Source organism: Nanorana parkeri, unplaced genomic scaffold (assembly GCF_000935625.1).
Source record: "Nanorana parkeri isolate BGI_ZX_2015 unplaced genomic scaffold, ASM93562v1 scaffold549, whole genome shotgun sequence".
Taxonomy (NCBI): Eukaryota; Metazoa; Chordata; class Amphibia; order Anura; family Dicroglossidae; genus Nanorana; species Nanorana parkeri.
The window spans coordinates 679,842-698,430 of record NW_017306817.1 but is presented as its reverse complement, the minus strand read 5'-3'; the positions used below and the strand labels follow the sequence as shown (position 1 = coordinate 698,430).

The 18,589-nt window shown below is 42.6% G+C and overlaps 1 protein-coding gene across 1 annotated transcript in view; it reads left to right on the top strand.

The window, feature by feature from the left end:
• KMT2D (lysine methyltransferase 2D) overlaps window positions 1-18,589 on the top strand; it is an 84,270-nt gene that overhangs the window by 16,442 nt on the left and 49,239 nt on the right. The window contains exons 10-25 of the mRNA XM_018561875.1: window positions 471-581; window positions 683-787; window positions 2,982-3,163; window positions 6,076-6,240; window positions 6,324-6,433; window positions 6,548-6,592; window positions 6,725-6,934; window positions 9,643-9,789; window positions 9,868-9,987; window positions 10,190-10,308; window positions 10,668-10,821; window positions 13,240-13,320; window positions 15,575-15,730; window positions 16,303-16,366; window positions 17,136-17,362; window positions 18,501-18,574. Of these exons, the coding sequence (XP_018417377.1) occupies window positions 471-581; window positions 683-787; window positions 2,982-3,163; window positions 6,076-6,240; window positions 6,324-6,433; window positions 6,548-6,592; window positions 6,725-6,934; window positions 9,643-9,789; window positions 9,868-9,987; window positions 10,190-10,308; window positions 10,668-10,821; window positions 13,240-13,320; window positions 15,575-15,730; window positions 16,303-16,366; window positions 17,136-17,362; window positions 18,501-18,574 (2,070 nt within the window). The remainder of the gene's footprint in view (window positions 1-470; window positions 582-682; window positions 788-2,981; window positions 3,164-6,075; window positions 6,241-6,323; window positions 6,434-6,547; window positions 6,593-6,724; window positions 6,935-9,642; window positions 9,790-9,867; window positions 9,988-10,189; window positions 10,309-10,667; window positions 10,822-13,239; window positions 13,321-15,574; window positions 15,731-16,302; window positions 16,367-17,135; window positions 17,363-18,500; window positions 18,575-18,589) is intronic.

The following is an 18,589-nucleotide window of genomic DNA, read 5'->3' as shown; positions in this document are numbered from 1 at the left end:
TTGCCTCGGCTGCTGCGTCGGATCGCGGTCGAGGGCGTCACTGTTGTCCTCGTGGCCCCGGATTGGCCTCGGGGGGCGTGGTACGCGGACGAGGTCCAGCTGGTGGTGGACGCCCCGTGGCGTCTGCCTCTGCACCCCGATCTTCTGTCCCAGGGGGCTGTTTTCCATCCTTCTTTACAGTCGCTGGCTTTGACGGCGTGGCTATTGAGAGCCAGGTCCTGAAGGACCGGGGGTTGTCCGATGCGGTCATATTCACTATGCTCAGAGCGCGCCCTGGTGTGATTTCTGTTGCCTGTGTCCTTCAATGAACGGAGAGAAAAGGATTTTACGGTGAGTACAAAAATCCTATTTTTATGAATTCATATTTGTACACTATTAAAAACAGCTAAGCAAAATGACTAATCTATTCTCATGCTGCATCATGATGTGCTGTATCATGCCATGTATACTCATTTTGATTGTGTTGTCAGATGGCAGATGTTGAAAGCTCTCCTAGTAAGGAGGAAGAGGAGGAGGAAGATGATACCATGCAAAACACCGTGGTTCTCTTTTCCAACGCAGACAAATTTGTGCTCATGCAGGTGAGGTTCTAAGCTGAGTGGAATATTCCTGTGTTTTTCACTTACTGTGTAGCACCAGCCGTGCCTATTAACATATATATTTATTTCATTTTCTTGCCTAGGATATGTGTGTGGTTTGTGGCAGTTTTGGACGTGGCTCAGAAGGGCATCTTTTGGCTTGTTCCCAGTGCTCTCAATGCTATCACCCTTTTTGTGTAAACAGCAAGGTAATGAGAGAGACGCTTTTAAAGGTTAATATTTTTACACAATTTCTTCTTCAAAGTTAAGTAAGCTTGTTAATTCTGGTGATCAGATATCTCGCATAGCACTAAAAATGTAGTTTTAGTTCGGTATTGAAGTAATAGATTTTGCTTACTTTGCTGGTTCCTGATCAGAGATCACTGAAAGTCCTGTGATGTTCTGTTGGCAGAACCTGGGAAAGTGTTGCACTTGGGATGCCACAACTTTCATTGCTTCTGATTTGTATGGCATGGGTTTTCCAACAATTCTATATCTATCATCAATTTTAGTGTATGTGTATGTGTGTGTGTGTATGTGTGTGTATGTATGTATGTGTGTATATATATATATATATATATATATATATATAATGTGTGTTACATACATACACACACAAACTATACACACACACTGTGTGTGATTTTATATAGTGTGTGCATATAGTTTGTGTGTATACACACACTCTCACACACACTCTCACACACACACACACACACACACACACGTGTGTGTATATATAGTTGTTTTTTTTTCTATTGTATTATTTGTTCAGCTTAGCACTTGAGAATGGGCACTGCAGTGCCAGCTGTCGCTCACGCAGCTGGGCGGATCCAGACATAATTGTCGGGATCAGTTTCAGCTGCGGCGTCTCAGCTGCAGCTCGCGGTATACTGAGCTTAGGGTGACGGGAGGACGCTAGTTTGTGTCCTCCCGTTACCCTTAGGAGAACTATGGGTAAAAAGCCCTAAACCCAAAATTCTCCTTTAAAACATATGTGCAAAGCTGTACGCTGGTATATTATACTGTTCATTGCATCTGCTTATATAAATTGCAAGGGGTATTCCAAAATAGCTGAGTATTGGGATCTCTTGCTTCTTAAAAAAACTTCCATCCACAATTGTTTTATGACGCATTTTTTTTTAGTATTTTGGAAAACTTGGTTTTGCTGGCTCATATGCCAAATGATTGTACTAATGTAATCCATGGCAGGAATTTTACTGCAAACCTAAAAGTTACCCTTCTCACTCTATTATATCAATCAGCCTGCATAAATATTTCAGTGGAATTTAAAAACCACAAATGCTTATACCTACGTCATTTTAAATTCTTTTGATTTCTCTTCTGCTGGGGGACACCGGAAGTCTTTTAACATTCAGGTTATACTGCCATTTACCAGGATTGGGATAGCAGGATTAGACTCTGGTACAAAAAATAAAGTTGATCAGCCCAGTGTTAACCTATTTTGCTAGGAGGATGAACTTTTTTTTCAGCTCTGCTGCATTAAAAACCAACTTATTTTGGCAAGCATCTATTCGACGCCATTATTCCCTATTCCCGTTGGTTTCTACTGCGGAATGGTTTAATGCTGTGGATTTGATGTGGTCATCTGCTGGGTGGAGTGTCGCACGACCCCTCTTTCTCACCATACAGGTTTTAAGAAGATATTGTCCTACCACCATGTGATCACAACATGTCTGATTCTAGGGTAGAAGGCTAATTAGCGCATAGGGAGAGCAAACGGCATTTCGGTATGCTTCTAATCTCCATAGAGGAATAGAAGGAAAGAGGTGTGCAAATGGGAAGTTTCTGTGGCCTTACGGGTTTTACAGGGCCCAAGACTGAAAATTGCACTGGTGAAGATGCAAAGGTCTCCTCTATTTTCAGAATGGTGCACACCACATCAAATAAAGACTGTACTAGATGCTCCCAACTCACACTGTACTAATGGCTTTGGGGCTGCTTACAGCATTGCTACTGCTGGTACTGATGTCTGCAACCTGGAATTTTGTTATCTTATGCTCTTAGTCTGTGTCCTCCATGTCAGGTGTGGCTGGATCCTCTTCGTTTTGGGCTGAGGTTTTTATCATGTGCAGATTCTATATCCGATTTGTTTGCATTCTTGGAGGCTTCTGTCGTAGGGGAATGGAAGTCTTCTCTCTGAGACACAGGTCTCACCCCTCTGTTTATGATCATGCACACTGCACTGCTTTTACTAAACTGAGGTACGCTCATAGTAGGAGGGGTTATCCCTCCAGTGTCCAATTCCTCTGTAGGCAGCAGTATAACATGAAGCTTTATGACTTCCTCTGTTCCTTAATGGATTACTAAAAAAAAAAAGATTTTGCAGTGAATGGAAAATTATTTGAATGAAGTTTTTTTTGTTTTGTTTTCTCAAATTAGATCACTAAGGTGATGCTACTGAAAGGCTGGCGTTGTGTGGAGTGCATTGTTTGTGAAGTATGTGGTAAGGCCACAGATCCCTCTCGCTTGCTTCTATGTGATGACTGCGACATCAGTTACCACACTTACTGCCTCGACCCACCGCTTCATACTGTGCCCAAGGGTGGCTGGAAATGCAAATGGTAAGGATTTTCATTAGTTTAACCAGTAATATCCTGAATGTAGTTGTAATGTCTTGTCTTTTATAAAGAACTGAGTTGTGGCCTATGGTATTCAGTCAAGGTTTGTGTAGTTATGTGGTTTTAAATATTCTCTTACTGGGAGTCTGTGTGTATAATGGAGGCTGCTGACCCTTTTCTGATAATTAACTTTTAGATATTTGTTTCTGGCATTTATAAGCTTCTCAATTTCATAAAACTCTGAAAACCAGAAACTCTGACTGCCCTTATAGAAATACTTAGAACAGACTAAGCTCCCCCTCATTAACATACAATGAAAGAGGCCAAGCTTCTAGATCTTTAACTCTTCGTTAGGGCAAACACTTTTCAAATCTAGTTTACATCTGATGAGATTTGTCACTACAGTACAGACAGGGTTAGAGTAAACATTACCCTTCCCACCCCCTTGCATTCCAGAGCAAAATTCAATAGAGTAAAACTTTCCTTTGAGAATTGAGCATGTTTTATGCAAGCACAAATGTATTATTTTTTTCCCCGTTATGTATGTGAATAAGAAACCAGTAACGAATATTAAAGTAGGTGCTATCCCAATTTGGCTGCAAAAGTGGAAATGCTATTTTAAAGTTTAAGTCGGCATCTCTTAATGTCCCTCATTTTGGAGAGCCTTCCTCCTTCCTTTTGGATATGTAGGACAGGATGGGAGGCAAAATCTCTCCACTTGGAATTAATGGCAAAAATAAAACCTGATTTGTTTTTAACCATTCCCTACTCTTTTGACAACTAAAATAAATAGCTTTAGATAAACTGTAGGAAACTTTGAATCTTCGAAATGTATTTACCCTTAATAAATGCACTAGACCCTGTGGTATGGTCTCTGCAGTTACAATTGGAATAGACACTGATCAGCCATAACACTATGACTACCATCCTTATATTGAGTAAGTCCCCCTTTTGCAACCAAAACTGCCCTGATTCATCGAGGCATCAACTCCACAAGACCTCTAAAGGTATCCCGTGGTATCTGTCACTAAGCTATGAGTAGCAGATCCTTTAGGTCCTGTACGTTAGGTGGCCAATCCATGGATCAGACTTGTTTTTCCAGCACATCCCACAGATGCTCGATTTGGGTTCAGATCTGGAGAATTCGGAGGCCAAGTCAACACGTCGAACTCATTGTTGTGTTTCTCAAATCATTCTTGAACCATTTTTGCAGTGTGGCAGGGCACATTATCTGGCTGAAAGAGGCCACTGTTATCAGGGAATACTGCAGGGGTGCCCACAATTTTTGTGTCAAGATCTACTTTTCAAATGATGAGCTACATGAGATCTACCAATGGAGAAAAAAAAAACCTCCTCTCGCCTTGCTCTTTCTCCTTACTCTCTCTCCTGGCTGTCTTTCCTCGTTTTCTCCCCTGGCTGTCTCTTCCCTCTCCCCTGGCTGTCCTCCCTCTCTCCCCCTGGCTGTCTCTCCCCTCCCTCTCTCCCCCTGGCTGTCTCTCCTCTCCCTCTCTCCCCCTGGCTGTCTCTCCTCTCCCTCTCTCCCCCTGGCTGTCTCTCCTCTCCCCTTGGCTGTCTCTCCTCTCCCTCTCCTGGCTCACCTTGCTGTATTTTGCAACAGGCTGTGTAAACTAATATTCTTTGATGTAATACATAGCACTTCAACCACCAGTATCCACCAGAAAGGTGTCAGGGGGCTTGGCTCAGCAGACTCAGGCTAATAGGTAATCATGTGTGCGCAGCTAAATAAATATACCAAAAGGGCCGCCATTCACAACCTTTGTGATCTACCAGCATCCGCTTTGAGAGCTACTGGTAGATCACGATCTACCTAATGGACACCCCTGGAATACTGTTTCCATGAAGTCAGCAACAATGTTTAGGTAGGTGGTCCATGTCAAAGTAACAACCACATGAATGACTGGACCCAAGAAATGCCAGCAGAACATTTCCCAAAGCATCACGCTGCCTCCACCTGCTTGTCATTATTCCCATAGTGCATCCTGGTGCCATCTCTTCCACATGTAAGCTACACACGCACCTGGTTATCCACATGATGTAAAAGAAAACATGATTAATCAGACTAGACCACCTTCTTCCATTGCTCCGTGGTCCAGTTCTGTTGCTCGCATGTCCATGCCCATTGCGGGTGTTTTTGGAGGTGGACACAGGTCAGCCTGTGCACCTTGACTGGTCTGCGGCTACGCAGCCCCATACCCAGCAAACTGTCATGCACTGTGTGTTCAGACACCTTTCTATCTGGAACCAGCATTAACCTTTTCAGCAATTCTTTTGGATCAGACTACACGGGCCAGTCTTTGCTCCCCATGTGCATCAATGAGCCACTCATGACCCATTGCCAGTTCACCGATTTTTTTTTTTTTCCTTCCTTGGACCACTCTTGGTAGATCCTGACCTCTGCAGAACGGGAACATTCCACAAAAGCAGCAGTTTTGGAGTTGCTCTGACCTAGTTGTCTAGCCATCACAATTTGGCCCTTGTCAAAGTCGCTCAGACCCTTACACTTGCCCATTTTTTTCTGCTTCCAGCACATTAACTTCAGGGACAAAATGTTCACTTGCTGCCTAATATATCCATCCCAGTTCCAGGTGCCATTGTAACTAGATAATCAATGTTATTCACTTCACCTGTCGGTGGTCATAACGTTTTGGCTGATTTTGGTTTCTTTTTCACCTTTTGGACACCCAAAGTTTGTGGCGGTTTGTTGCCTTTTTGTAATGGTAAATGCAATTTTTTGCCTGTGATTTTCTGCGCACTGCAAGGAAACAAAAAAAAAAATGCAGATTGTCTTCTGGACGATTATTATAAATGAAAAGTTTAAATTGCCCTTAATGTCACCCATTGCCTTGGTTTGATTTGCAAAACTGTTGACATTAAGAAATGTTTTCTTCTTGCAGGTGTGTTTGCTGCATGCAGTGTGGATCTATTAGCCCAGGCTTTCATGCTGAGTGGCAGAATAACTATACACACTGTGCACCCTGTGCTAGTTTGGTTAGCTGCCCAGTTTGCCATCTCAGCTACTTAGAAGATGATCTCCTGATACAGTGTCAGAACTGTGAAAGGCAAGTATTGTCCTTTATTCTATAATCGGTGTCTTGTTTCATGGACAGAACATAAAATGCTTCTTTTTGGCTGTTGTACACAGGTGGCTCCATGCCGTGTGTGAGAACCTGTTTACAGAAGATGAGGTAGAACAGGCAGCAGATGAAGGCTTTGACTGCGCAGCTTGTCAGCCTTTTATTGTGAAACCACTTCGTACGTATCATGTTTTAGAGTTCTTCGCTGTTTGTATATTTTTTAGTAGAGCATTGTATAGCAGTGGGAGAAATAAATGCTTTAAAATATTAAAATATTTCTTTTTGCACATAGCTCCTGTAATTCTTCCGCCCAGCCCTGTTAAGATTAGAGAGCCAGGTAAGTAGTGATTAGTGATTAATGTTTAAATATGTATGTAATTACAATCTGTGCAGCATTATTCCCTAAAAAGAGGAGTTTTTTTCCTGGCAATTTTCAGAAAACTTATTCTTTTTTTTCTTTTTTTTAAAGTGGAGCCACAGTATTTCCGCTTTGAAGGCGTTTGGCTGACAGAGGCTGGAATGGCTTTGCTGCGCAGTCTCACCTTATCTCCTATCCAAAAAAAGAAACCTAGGCGGTCTCGGCTAAGTACAGGTGGAGAGATCTTCTTGGATGGTCCGGAACATGGGGCATCTGAGGAAAGGAAGGATGATGCAGAGTGTGAAGAGCAAAAGGGCGAAGGTATGTTTGTTTCAATGAGATGCTTCAGTGGTGTGATAAGATTGACTTGGAATTAAACTGCCCAAAAATAAATAACGTGAGTAAACAGGCTCTTGATTGCAGAAGACATAATATATATCTTTTACAATAAAACAAACTTACTGAACCCGGAAGACCAGGTGAAGATGCCAGCTTAGGGAGGGGGGTTCAGTTTCGCTGCAAGTTTCTTTAGCATTCATTAGGACTGCAACCAATTAATCGATAATGGTTGTCAACAATTCTCATTATCGATTTAGTTGGATCTCCTCCACGCTGTGAGGAGGGCACAGCAAACAGTGGACGGGAGCAATATCCAACCTGCAATTGCAATTTGAAATGGCCAAAAGCATATGGCTATTGCACCAGCCCACTACCTGTTGTATTTACATTCGGCGGCCATCTGAGAAATCTTGCCACTGGCAGCTGTCATTTCCTGGTTGAATCTATTCAAGCTCCAAGTACTCACAATACAACTATTAAAAAATAAATAAATGATAAAATATGGGAAAAGTAATTTTCGGTTTCGTCTTGACAAATTCTTCTGCGGGAGGTGCGTTGCAGTGCCAGTCATTTCAATGGCACCCCAAACGCGCCTCCCACCCACAGTGTTATCGCCTGCACTGGAACGCATTGGTACCACAGTGCCATGCATTGAAGTGCAATTGCAAAAAAAATTGTGCATGCAGTTTTATTCTGAAGTAAACTTTGTAACACTGCATTTATGTATTTTAAACTAAGGATAATCATTAGTTGCAGCCCTAGTGTTCATTGAAGTACACTGGAATTGAGACTGTTGTGTTGTACTGCCACCTAAAACTGACAAAAAAAAAGTTGTCCAGTTGATACCCCCACCCCACCACCCCCCTCCTTCCAGCATGCCAATTTCCCAAAGAAAAGAATGTATTTTCTTTGGTCTGCTGAGAAAGGGCTAACATTTTATTTTTTTGCTAGACATATATTTTTCCTTCAAGATTCCTCTACAAGCTGTTTAAGCTGGTCTCTATATGCAACTATCCAGATCAGTGTTTCCTTAGCAATAGCTTTGGAGGCTGTACTCAGACCTTGCTGGACTGGATGATTGCAAGGCTAGGCTGGACCTATTGGCGCTGGGCTTTGCATTGTGATGCTTTCCAGATCTGAGTATTCTGCCATGCAGCACTTTCTGGGTCCAGAGCTGTGGCACTAGGGAAAGGGGTTAATGCTGTGGGACTGTGCACTGAAACGCATTTTGTTGGATAGGATGTTGCCCGCATAGTATTCTCTCTTTGCTGCCATTCAACGTTTAGAAAACACTGCCTCACTGCTGTTCTTGACTGCAAGTGACACCTGGTTCAATTCTTGGTTTGTCATGGTCTTGTACCCTGGCTTACAGTGTGGGAACCTGGACACAAGATTGACAGGCCGCTGGGTGCCTCCAGCTCACGTTCCAGTAGTGGTTCCAGTGCACTCAGTGAAGGGTCTGACCCGGCTGCCTGGAATGTTGGCCGCTGCTAGAGTCTGAGCAATCTATAGTCTTTATCTCCATTTAGCGTGGCCCCCTGCTCTATTCTATACAAAACAGATTTCACCACAAATATGCAGGATTTTTTGGGCTAAATTGCAGCTTTGATTGTTGACACTGACCACAGACATCATATGCATCCGTCCACGCCTTCCCCTGCAAAATCCTTAGCCGATCTGCCTGAACCTTTAGCTGCTGAGACCTTGCCTGATGCTGAATCTCAATTCCTTAACAGATGTTTTTCCTGAGCGGTCAATGGCTCTTGCCATTACAATCAGACTTTTGAGCCTCCTGTCGGTAAACATACAGTGGACTTCAACTGCTTTACATGCCGTTCAAGAGTCCGCATCTTTTCATGGCTGCTCTGGTTCCATTTCAAAGATGTCACTGGGAGCAAGCATACCCATCTGCCTCAGCAGAAGAAGCTTAGAGCTCAACCTGTAATGGTTTAATCCACCTCAAAGGCCAGGAAGAGTTATTTTTGTAATTCCTAGGTTTAAATAACCAAAGCAATGTCCAAGTTCCCACCGTTCTGTCTGTTTATGGTTTTCTTACGGCTCTTCTACAAAATTGAGGCATGCCGTGGCAGTAGGGGTGGTTATCTGGGTTCGCCAGCAGTACAAATCCTTTTGTTGGAGGCAGTATACAGGTGAAACTCGAATAATTAGAATATCGTGCAAAGTTCATTTATTTCACTAATGCAACTTATAAGGTGAAACTAATATATGAGATAGACTCATTACATGCAAAGCAAGATAGTTCAAGCCGTGATTTGTCATAATTGTGATGATTATGGCTTACAGCTCATGAAAACCCCAAGAACCCCAAATCCACAACCTCAAAAAAGTAGATTATTACATGCAATCAATAAAACAAGGATTGTACATAGAACAATATCGGACCTCTGAAAAGTACAAGCATGCATATGTACTCAGTACTTGGTTTGGGCCCCTTTTGCAGCACTTACTGCAATTACTTTTGCACGATATTCTAATCGAGTTTCACCTGTATGCACTATGTTCTATAAGTTAACCCTCCCCAAATTTATGCTTCCATAAGGAGGAGTATATGTCCCTGGGAATACTCCTTTTTTTTTTTTTCCACCTAAGTTTTTATTGTTTTGAATATGTATAACAAACAATATGGACAGCAAAAAAAAAGCGCCCTAATATCTTGTGTACTGTTTCAGGGTGCAATAATGAATCCATGGAGTGTGACATTAAGACAGAACCTCCTGGCAGTCCTGACCGTGAAGGTGGAAAGGAAATGGAGACAGGGAAGGGAAATGAAGATTCAGAAGATGTGAAAAAGAAGAAGAGAAAGCCATATAGACCAGGTATTTGTCCTACTAAGTTGTTTTGATTGCATAGTTCACATTGATTGGGTACAGAACTGACAAACAATTGCTTCTTAGGCATTGGTGGCTTCATGATTAGACAGAGAAAAACCCACACACGGTCAAAAAAAGGGCATGCAGCTTTCTTGGAAGCCTTCCGTGAGAGCCAAGGCCAAGAGCAGATTCATCCGGATGATGGTAGGGTTATGCATAGTTCATGCCAACTGAAAGTTTGTGTTTTTTAATAAGCCTCAGTCTGTGTTATGGTTCTCTGATGTAGACTTCCCTACTGATTAACTCTTTTACTAACATATGGTTTGACCCGTAACTTTGCTTATTTTTAACTTGCCTTGAGTCTGTGAACAGCTTAATTCATCCTATTTTTACATGGTCATTCCAGTTCCAGAGACACCTACAGAAGGTGCTGCTGAGCCAGGAACTACAGAGGCAGATGAGAAAAAGAAACGCAGAGGACGAAAAAAGAGCAAACTTGAAGATATGTTCCCAGCATACCTTCAGGTAAAGGGCTAAAAAGGTTGTATGTGGGCTATCTCTCCTTGATTAAGTAGTCACGGGAGCTTAGTTCATTTCACAGTGCATTCATCTTGTCAGTTCCAAAAATCAGACAGACCGTAAGCATCAAGCACTTGTCATAGGTCTGCTAAAACATTTTATTTTAGTTGTTAATATACAAGATGTTTAGAAAAATCCCCTGTTAAATAGGAATAGTTGGGGGATGGATTTGCTGTGCTTAACCGGTTATTATCCTTATTGATAATTTTCTGTTGCAGCGGATGGTCTCCCCCTTCTATAGGCGGCGGGTAAAAAAATTAGTTAAATTATCTTCATGGTTACATTTTGTGTTACATCACTAACAGGAAGCCTTTTTCGGGAAGGAGCTGATGGAACTGAGCAGACAAGCCCTTCTTGCTGCTCGGCCTGTGCCCCAGAAGACAAAAAGTATGCAGAGCATACAGTGTCCAGCATCCAGTGCTCCAGCTCAGAGTTCACAAACACCTCAGCCAGGCACAGGTAAGAAAGCATTTTGATACATGCAATGACCTAAAGCTCAGTGAATTTTCAAATTTGTGAAGCTAGACTATTCGGTTAGGGAATAGATAGTATTACAACAAAGGAAAGTAGTCCTGTTGTCCATAGCAATGAAGATTTCTTTTTTTCCCCTAAACTTAGTCCATAAATCCCTAACTTTAAAACTTTATTTTCTAGTGATGTGGACATATGCAACATGATTTTCTGGGATAACCCATCAAGGACTTAAAGGAAACATGTCATGAAAGAATATGCAGATTGCCATTGCAGACATACCCTACTAAAACACTAGTTGCTTCCTCTAAGCTCTTAGCCTTGTATCAGCATGGTGGGGACTTTGTTCAGAAGTGGTCTGTTCCCACTGTGGATCTGGCAGTGTTTTGCCTTAACAGAGCACATTTATTCCAGTAGAGGACGCACTTATCTTTAAGGACCCAACTGATAAGCAGGTGGAAGCCCTTTCTTGAGCTCAAAATCCCTTAAATGATCTGGGTGCTGCTGTGGTTGTTCCTCTCTTGTAGAACGAATGAAGCAGTTGGCTGTGTGTTAAAGTTCAGCTGTTACATGTTGCTGGAAGCCTCCCATTTCATTTATTTTGTGTCATATGTTGGTGGATGTGTGTAGGGCATTTTTCTAAAGTGCTGGACTCCAGAACCCTTGTGTAAGAAAAAAAAAAAAGCATTTAATCCACATGTCCTTTTGAGGTTCATCATGTCTTCGGGCCAGCTGTTAACATTCTCAAGGATGCTGCTGCGTTAAGAGCACCCATCTTCCGCAACAAAGCCAGGGAAACAGACTGCAAAGTCTTCTCCCTCTGACTATTAAGAAATGTTTCCCAGCTCCCTCAACCTCTACGCTGAGATCCCCCAAGCTTGGCTTCACATTAACCTGCAAGGTCTGGCACTCAGTCTGCCAAATCATTCCTCAGGATTGAAGGTTGTTTGACACCTTGCATCGCTAATGCTTGGGTGCAGGAGGTGGTATCCCAGGGCTACAAACTGCATTTAAGCTCCCTACCCCCTCTTGGGTTTCTCTCCTCCAGCCTTCTATGTCACTGCACTAAATATTAGATCTCTATTGAGCCCTCTGGACTTTTTGATCAAGGTGTCATTGCCCTACTTCCTGTGGCAAAATAGTTGAGCGCCAAAAGGGTAGTTTGCCCCATTCAAGATCTCAAAGCTTTCAATGTCTCCATTAAAGTTCAAAATTCTGCATGGAATCAACGAAATCTGTTCTACCTTCCCTTCACCAGAGAGATTTTTGCTTCTGTGGACGTCAAAGATGCTTGCCTGCAGTCCCTATTTTTTCAGTGCATCAGCGATTCCTAGTCTTTGCTGTAGGGCCAGTTCATGGCCTTGCCCTTCGGTTTCTTGTCTACTACTTGGGTGTTCACCAAGGTGCTGGTCCCAATATTAAGTCTGCTGCACTCTTGTAACATCACCATTGTGGGATAACCTACTGTATCAGTGTTAATGGGCCCTCAAAAACACTGACAGACATACAAAACTGCAAACACAATCTCAGACAGACATTCTCACACACACATACACAATTCTACTTAACAAGAACTGGAGTGAATTCCCAGCCTGGGGTCCAGTGTGAACTGCTGTGCTGTAATGGAGCTCCATTCATGTGCATTGTTTGTACAGCTCCCTTGTGCGCCCTCTAGACGTACCGGGTGCCAGAAATTGACATCACTCTGACCCAGGCACCTCCTCAGGGCACACAAGGGAGTTGTAAGCAATGCACGTATGGATGGAGTTTGGCGTGGGCCTTACCCCCAGCCCACCCCACCTCCAGCTGACACTCGGCACCGGGCAGCATATTTTTTAAATTGCTGCTCGGCATGAGAACTGACAGTGCTGTGCTAGGGGGAGGCTGAGGAGCTGCTAACCTAGTCCGAGTAGTAGTCCTTGTTCTAGACCTAAACAGTGTTCTGGTTTTGAATCGGACAGTAGGTTGTTACTAACCTGGAGCAATTATTTTATATTTGGAGTTCTGATTTTTTGACTTGTTCTTTGTCATTGACTCAAAGTACTGGAAACGGGCAACTAAAATTTTTAGGAGCTGGCAATGGCCTTATTAATAATTCCCTTTTGATATAAATTTATGGTGATTGTTATGATTAAAATCTGTGCAATAAGTTTCTGGTGGAAGCAGCCATTCCCATTTGTGCGCATGGTCATCATGCAGTTCAGGGCAGTGCCTCAGTGAATAGGTTCAAATTTGCAGGCCCAGAATTAGTATATGGTCTTAATTAGCTGTTCTAGGGAAACCTTAAATGTTTTTTTATTTTTTATTCGGTTCACTTTAGTATGTTAATTATATGTGTGTGTATCTTAGTCTACAGTTATTTGTTGAATGTTCATTTGTAACTTTTTCCCTTGTTTTCCTTGCCAGCTGATAATGTACCACCTGGTTCAAGATCTGCATTGCCTCATGAAGATTCGGACAACAGTGAAGCAAAAACTGAAAATCCAGGTTAGGAAAACTTGAGAGCTGACTACTGCCTAATATTCTTGAAGACCTGCTCTAATAATCTAACAAATAAGGTTTTATTTAAATATGTGAGCTAGGCTAGAATAGATTGCAAGCTCTCATGGGCAGGGCCCTCCTTACCATCTTGTCTTGAATTGTATTGTGATTGTAATGTCTTCCTTCTATTGTAAAGCGCTGTGCAAACTGTTGGCGCCATATAAATCCTGTATAATAATAATAGTGTCTCTTATAAAGTAAAAATGTGGCAAAATTTGCCCTTAATGTCACTTTAACTCCTGTTATAGTCAGTAGAAACATAGGAAGCTCAAAATGTTCCGATATGTTTTCTACAAGTGGATGGAAGTGTTTTTAATGGGCAAAACCTACGTTTGTTTCAAAAAGCTGGAGAATGTTAGTAAAGCCAACAGCTGATGCCTCAAACAAGCCGTTTGGGTAAATTTGCTTGGCCCATGTCAAACTAGCTATTCTGATGCTGTCGGCAACTCGCCTGCGACTAGTTCGCTAAGCTCACTGAGAACACTCCCCTGACCTACTGCATCGCTACCTCTCTGGTTGAACCAGTGAAGTGCCCCCCCTATTGTTCCTCGTCTTGTTGCTAGTAATTTGCTGTCAACTATAGGATCACTAATGTGACATGGCTCCAATCTTGTCTTGGAACATTGCAGGGGCAGTGCAGCTTCGGTGAAGTGTTCCAACTTAAGAGCGTAGTCTTTTCAAGTGAGCTCGCCCCTTGCTGGAATAGAGATTTATATTTCATGAAGTTTTCATACTGTTTTAGAACAGGGTTACTTAATTACAGTCCTCAAGTACCCTAAAAAGCTTAAGTGGAGGTGGGCCAGGGGGGAGCAACAATGGCAGGAGGGCACGGGTGGGAGAGGAGCTTCTGTAAATGAATGTACTTAACATTTATGCTAAATTGATTAATGTTCATCTGTTTTTTTCCACCCCCATCTACACAAATAAATGTGTGGTGTAGTTTAGTAACTGTGTGGCTCTATTCTTACGTGAACAGAACAGTGTTGTATAGGACATTTCTTGTTCACCCTTAGCTTCCCTTTGAAACAGCAGCATGCCCTTCCCTGGAAATATTTTTGCATATATACATATATATATCTATCTCCCATTATAAAAACATGAGTAGAAGATGCCATCCATGCAAAAATATTTCCAGGGAAGGGCATGCTGCTGTTTCAAAGGGAAGCTAAAGGGTGACCAAGAAATGTCCTATACAACACTACACTACACACACACACACACACCTCTTCTTCTTCTTTTTTTTTTTTGCCTGTGAGTGGACAGCCAATTAAAAGGCAGTAATGAGCCATGGAAACTCTTACATGCTTCCTGCACTTGTCAAAGGGCAGCTTATGCAGAAGGAAAGCAGAAATCTGCAGCTGTGGAAACACACTTTCACCCCACAAACAGTGCGTTACAGAGCGGTCGCACTCTAGAACCCACTGTATTACACTCCGGCCTGCGTTCAAGGGCAGGAGGGGGCGTGGCTGTGCATTGAAGTCAATGTCACCGCAGCTACGCTCCCCTCAGCCCGCGATAGCCCGCACCCGAACATGTGGCACATCAGGTCCTGCATTCCGGTCCAGTCAGATCTGCAAAAATAGTGTTTGCAGCATTTTTGCAGATCACACTTGACCGGAAAGCAGGCACTGTGCCACGTGTTCGGGTGCGGATGATCCCTCTGCCTCTGAACGAGGGAGCCGGCTGGAGTGCTATACACTCCGGTACGCACTGTTTGTGGTGTGACCCGTCTAGGGCTGCAACAACTAATCGACGTAATCGATTATAATCAATTATTGAAAAAGTTGTCAACTTTTTCAATAATCGATTAATCGGCTTCTGATCAGTTGGCCCTGTTCACGGCCCCCATTTTTTAACATTTATTTTATTGTTTATCCGATTAACCGATTAATTGAACGTAATAATCGTCTAATCGATTTTTAAAATAATCGTTAGCTGCAGCTCTAAACCCGTCCCTTCATAAGGAAAATTTGACATTAACTGCAGATTTTTTTTCAATCTGTTTAATTGTAAACTATTTCCTTCTCTTTTGTGTTCTATATGTTCCATGCACAATTTTGTAGGTATCATTTTTGTACATAGTTTTGCCATGATTTCATTCAGGTGATTTTCATTCAGGTGATTTTCATCTGTACACTTTTGGCTTTGCAAAATGGCAGCTTTTCTAAAAGAACATCTCATATTTTCTCCCAATCTGTAGAGATTCCCAAGATGGAGAATTCAGACATTCAAGAACTGCTGAAGGATGTTCTTGGTACTGCAGACAGTGATCCGCCTGTGGATAGCTTGGCTGGCAAGAATGAAGGAGCACCGACCAGTGGATCAGTAAGCCAAAGTCAGAGACACTTTACTCAAGGTAAGTCCGTTACTATCGCAACATCAACTGCGTGCAATTTAGACCCCATTCACACTGAGCGACATGCAAATCGCGCAACTTTGAGCGACATTGAGCGACGTGTCGCGCGACATCTTCCTATTGGGCTCAAAATCGCTCTAAAAAAGGGTCATGTAGAAGCGACAAGCTACCAGCGACAAGCTACCAGCGACGAGCTACAAGCGATATTGAGCGACATTGAGCGACGAGATGTGAACAGCTACATTGAAATGTATTGGTGAAGCTACATAGAGCGATATAGTGCGGAAATATGAGCGATATCGCTAAAAAAAATCGCGCGATAAATCGCTCAATGTGAACGGGGCCTAAGACTGGTAAATTTTATTTTAGCAATATGTAGTAATTGGGAAGCTGAGTGTTTGGTTTTTTTTTTCCTTGTCATTCACAAACGAATAAACCACCCACAAATGTATATAAAACTAGATATTGTTTGGCAGGGTTTAGGTTCCCCATGGCGAAGCTTGCAACTACAGATTGTAATTTAACTGTAGTCATCTGTGAAGTTTACTTATTACATACACTTTGTTTTTCAGGTGCATCCTTGGCTTCAAGCTTGCAGATTGAGCCTTTTGCTCAGTCAAGCTTCTTGGACAGCAGGTATGTTAACTTTTACTGTAGGAAACACAAAAAAGGCTTCTGTAGCTGGGAATGACAGCTGAATGCAGAAGTGATGTAATGTACATCACTTCTTGCATTCAGAGACCGGGGAGATGATCAGAGGGAGATTGTAAACTGATCTCGAGTCACAGAGCCACTGTGCTAGTCCCAGGCCCGCACCGGCAACAGCGGCGCTCGGGATTGGTGGCGGGGAGGGGGCACACACCCGCATGCAAAATACAAGCGATCGGGCGTCTCTACAGACCCCAGAACACTTGTATGTAAACAGCCATCGCTCTTTTGAAGTATCGTCGTTTTTTTCTTTTTCTCCCCTTTCTCTTGGCAATTGTTTAATTGCATATGGGTTTGTGCTTTATAGAGTGCAAAGGTTTTTGTTTTTTTAATGTTATTGCTGTTTTCTTCTTCAGCACTCTGATAGAGAAGGGGAGAGCCATTTTGATCATGTACACTCATTTAAGTCTTTGTGGCATGTTTCTCTTGCCAGCTGATTGCTCTCAATATCTATCCTGACTGTAGTATTGCCAGGAAAGAGCCATTACCTTGTTTGCATGTAATTATAATCATTTAGTAGTGCCATAAAGTAAAACTGTGAATAAAGTATAGATCGCTATTTGAATTAAGAGCTATTCACACGAGCAGCACCCTGGTATAAATGTTGTGTGCACAACATGTGCTGCGTGTCTTTCTTGCGGCTGAATCTGGTTTTGTGATAAGGGCACATTTTAATAGTCTCTTTGCACTCATATAGGGACAGAAGTGGTTTCTTCAGTCCTGAGCACTGTGACACTGATGGCTCATGGACCACAGCTTCCACCCCAACTACTCCAACCACAGAGGGTGAGACTGATGGTCTCTCCTACAATCAACGAAGCTTACAACGCTGGGAGAAAGATGAAGAGTTAGGGGAGCTCTCAACGATATCACCTGTGCTGTATGCGAATAAAAACTTTCCCAATTTGAAAAAGGACTACCCAGGTGAGGAAATGCAAATGTTACACAAAGCAAGTGGATGTGCGTTTAAAAAAAAAAATCAATATTGGCACAATTTTTACATATTCGTCAACATCTGTAGTAATCCATTTCTACTAGAGCCTCCTTTCTGTGTATCGGTGGCCACAGATATAAGATGGCTGTCAGATGAGGCAACCTCTGCGGCTGTATTCAGGAGAATAATTATAGCATAAATAATGGTTTCCCCCTGCCGGCACCACCGCTGTCGGCGGCCGCGAACTGCAGCCTCTCCTCCCCTCCCCGTTTGGAGCCACTCCAGGCTGGGATTTATTTCTCCTTGGAAGAAATAGCCAGCGGGGGGGGAGGAAGTCGCTGCTCAGGATGGCCAAGCGCTAAGGTCAGTTTCACTTCGGCCGTCGGCTATGTGATCTGTGCGTGGCTGAGCGGCTCAGGATGGCAGAATGGGGGTATCTGTAAATGTAGGATATTTACCAATCCTCTGTGCAGAAAAAAACACCAGAGTGATAAGCTGATCACTCCAATGTTTGTAAACAACTGGGGGCACATAGAACTATATGTCCCCAGTTATTAATATATTAATAAGCAGGAAGTGCTTTACATCACTTCCTGTTCATTCATGAGTTTCTGAATGGAGAGAAGCAGCTCACTTATAGAGGCTTCTACCCATTCATAACTAGTTGATAGTAAATATTTACTATCACCCAGTTTGTGAATGAGCTAATACTGATTTTAGTGTGCTTTTATCAATTTTAATTGTGTATTTTTATTGGATTGGTATAATATGGATTTGGCAAACATTTGCGCAATTATCGCAGGAGCTGCAAAATGAATAGCACCATCTTTTTATTCTACCGGGCCTGTGCTTTCAGAAAATGTATGGTTTGGGGGGGGGGGGGGGGGGGGGTGTTTTACAAATGCTAGCAACGTAGCAGTAGAAAATGAAAACAATGGGAAAAATTGCAAAAATGGTGTGGCCACCTGAGGTTAAAAGCGTTCTGAAGAGCTTGGCAGCGAAAGGGTTAATGTTTGCCTGACGCATCCTTCTTGCAACATACAATTGTTTTCCTGTCCTGGACATGCAGTATCTTCATGTAAACCAATAGTTACTGAGACCATAACCCATCATTTTGTCTTATGTTAGATTGGTCCAGTCGATGCAAGCAGATCATGAAGCTTTGGAGGAAAGTGCCAGCACAAGACAAAGCTCCTTATTTGGTGTGTATTGTATGA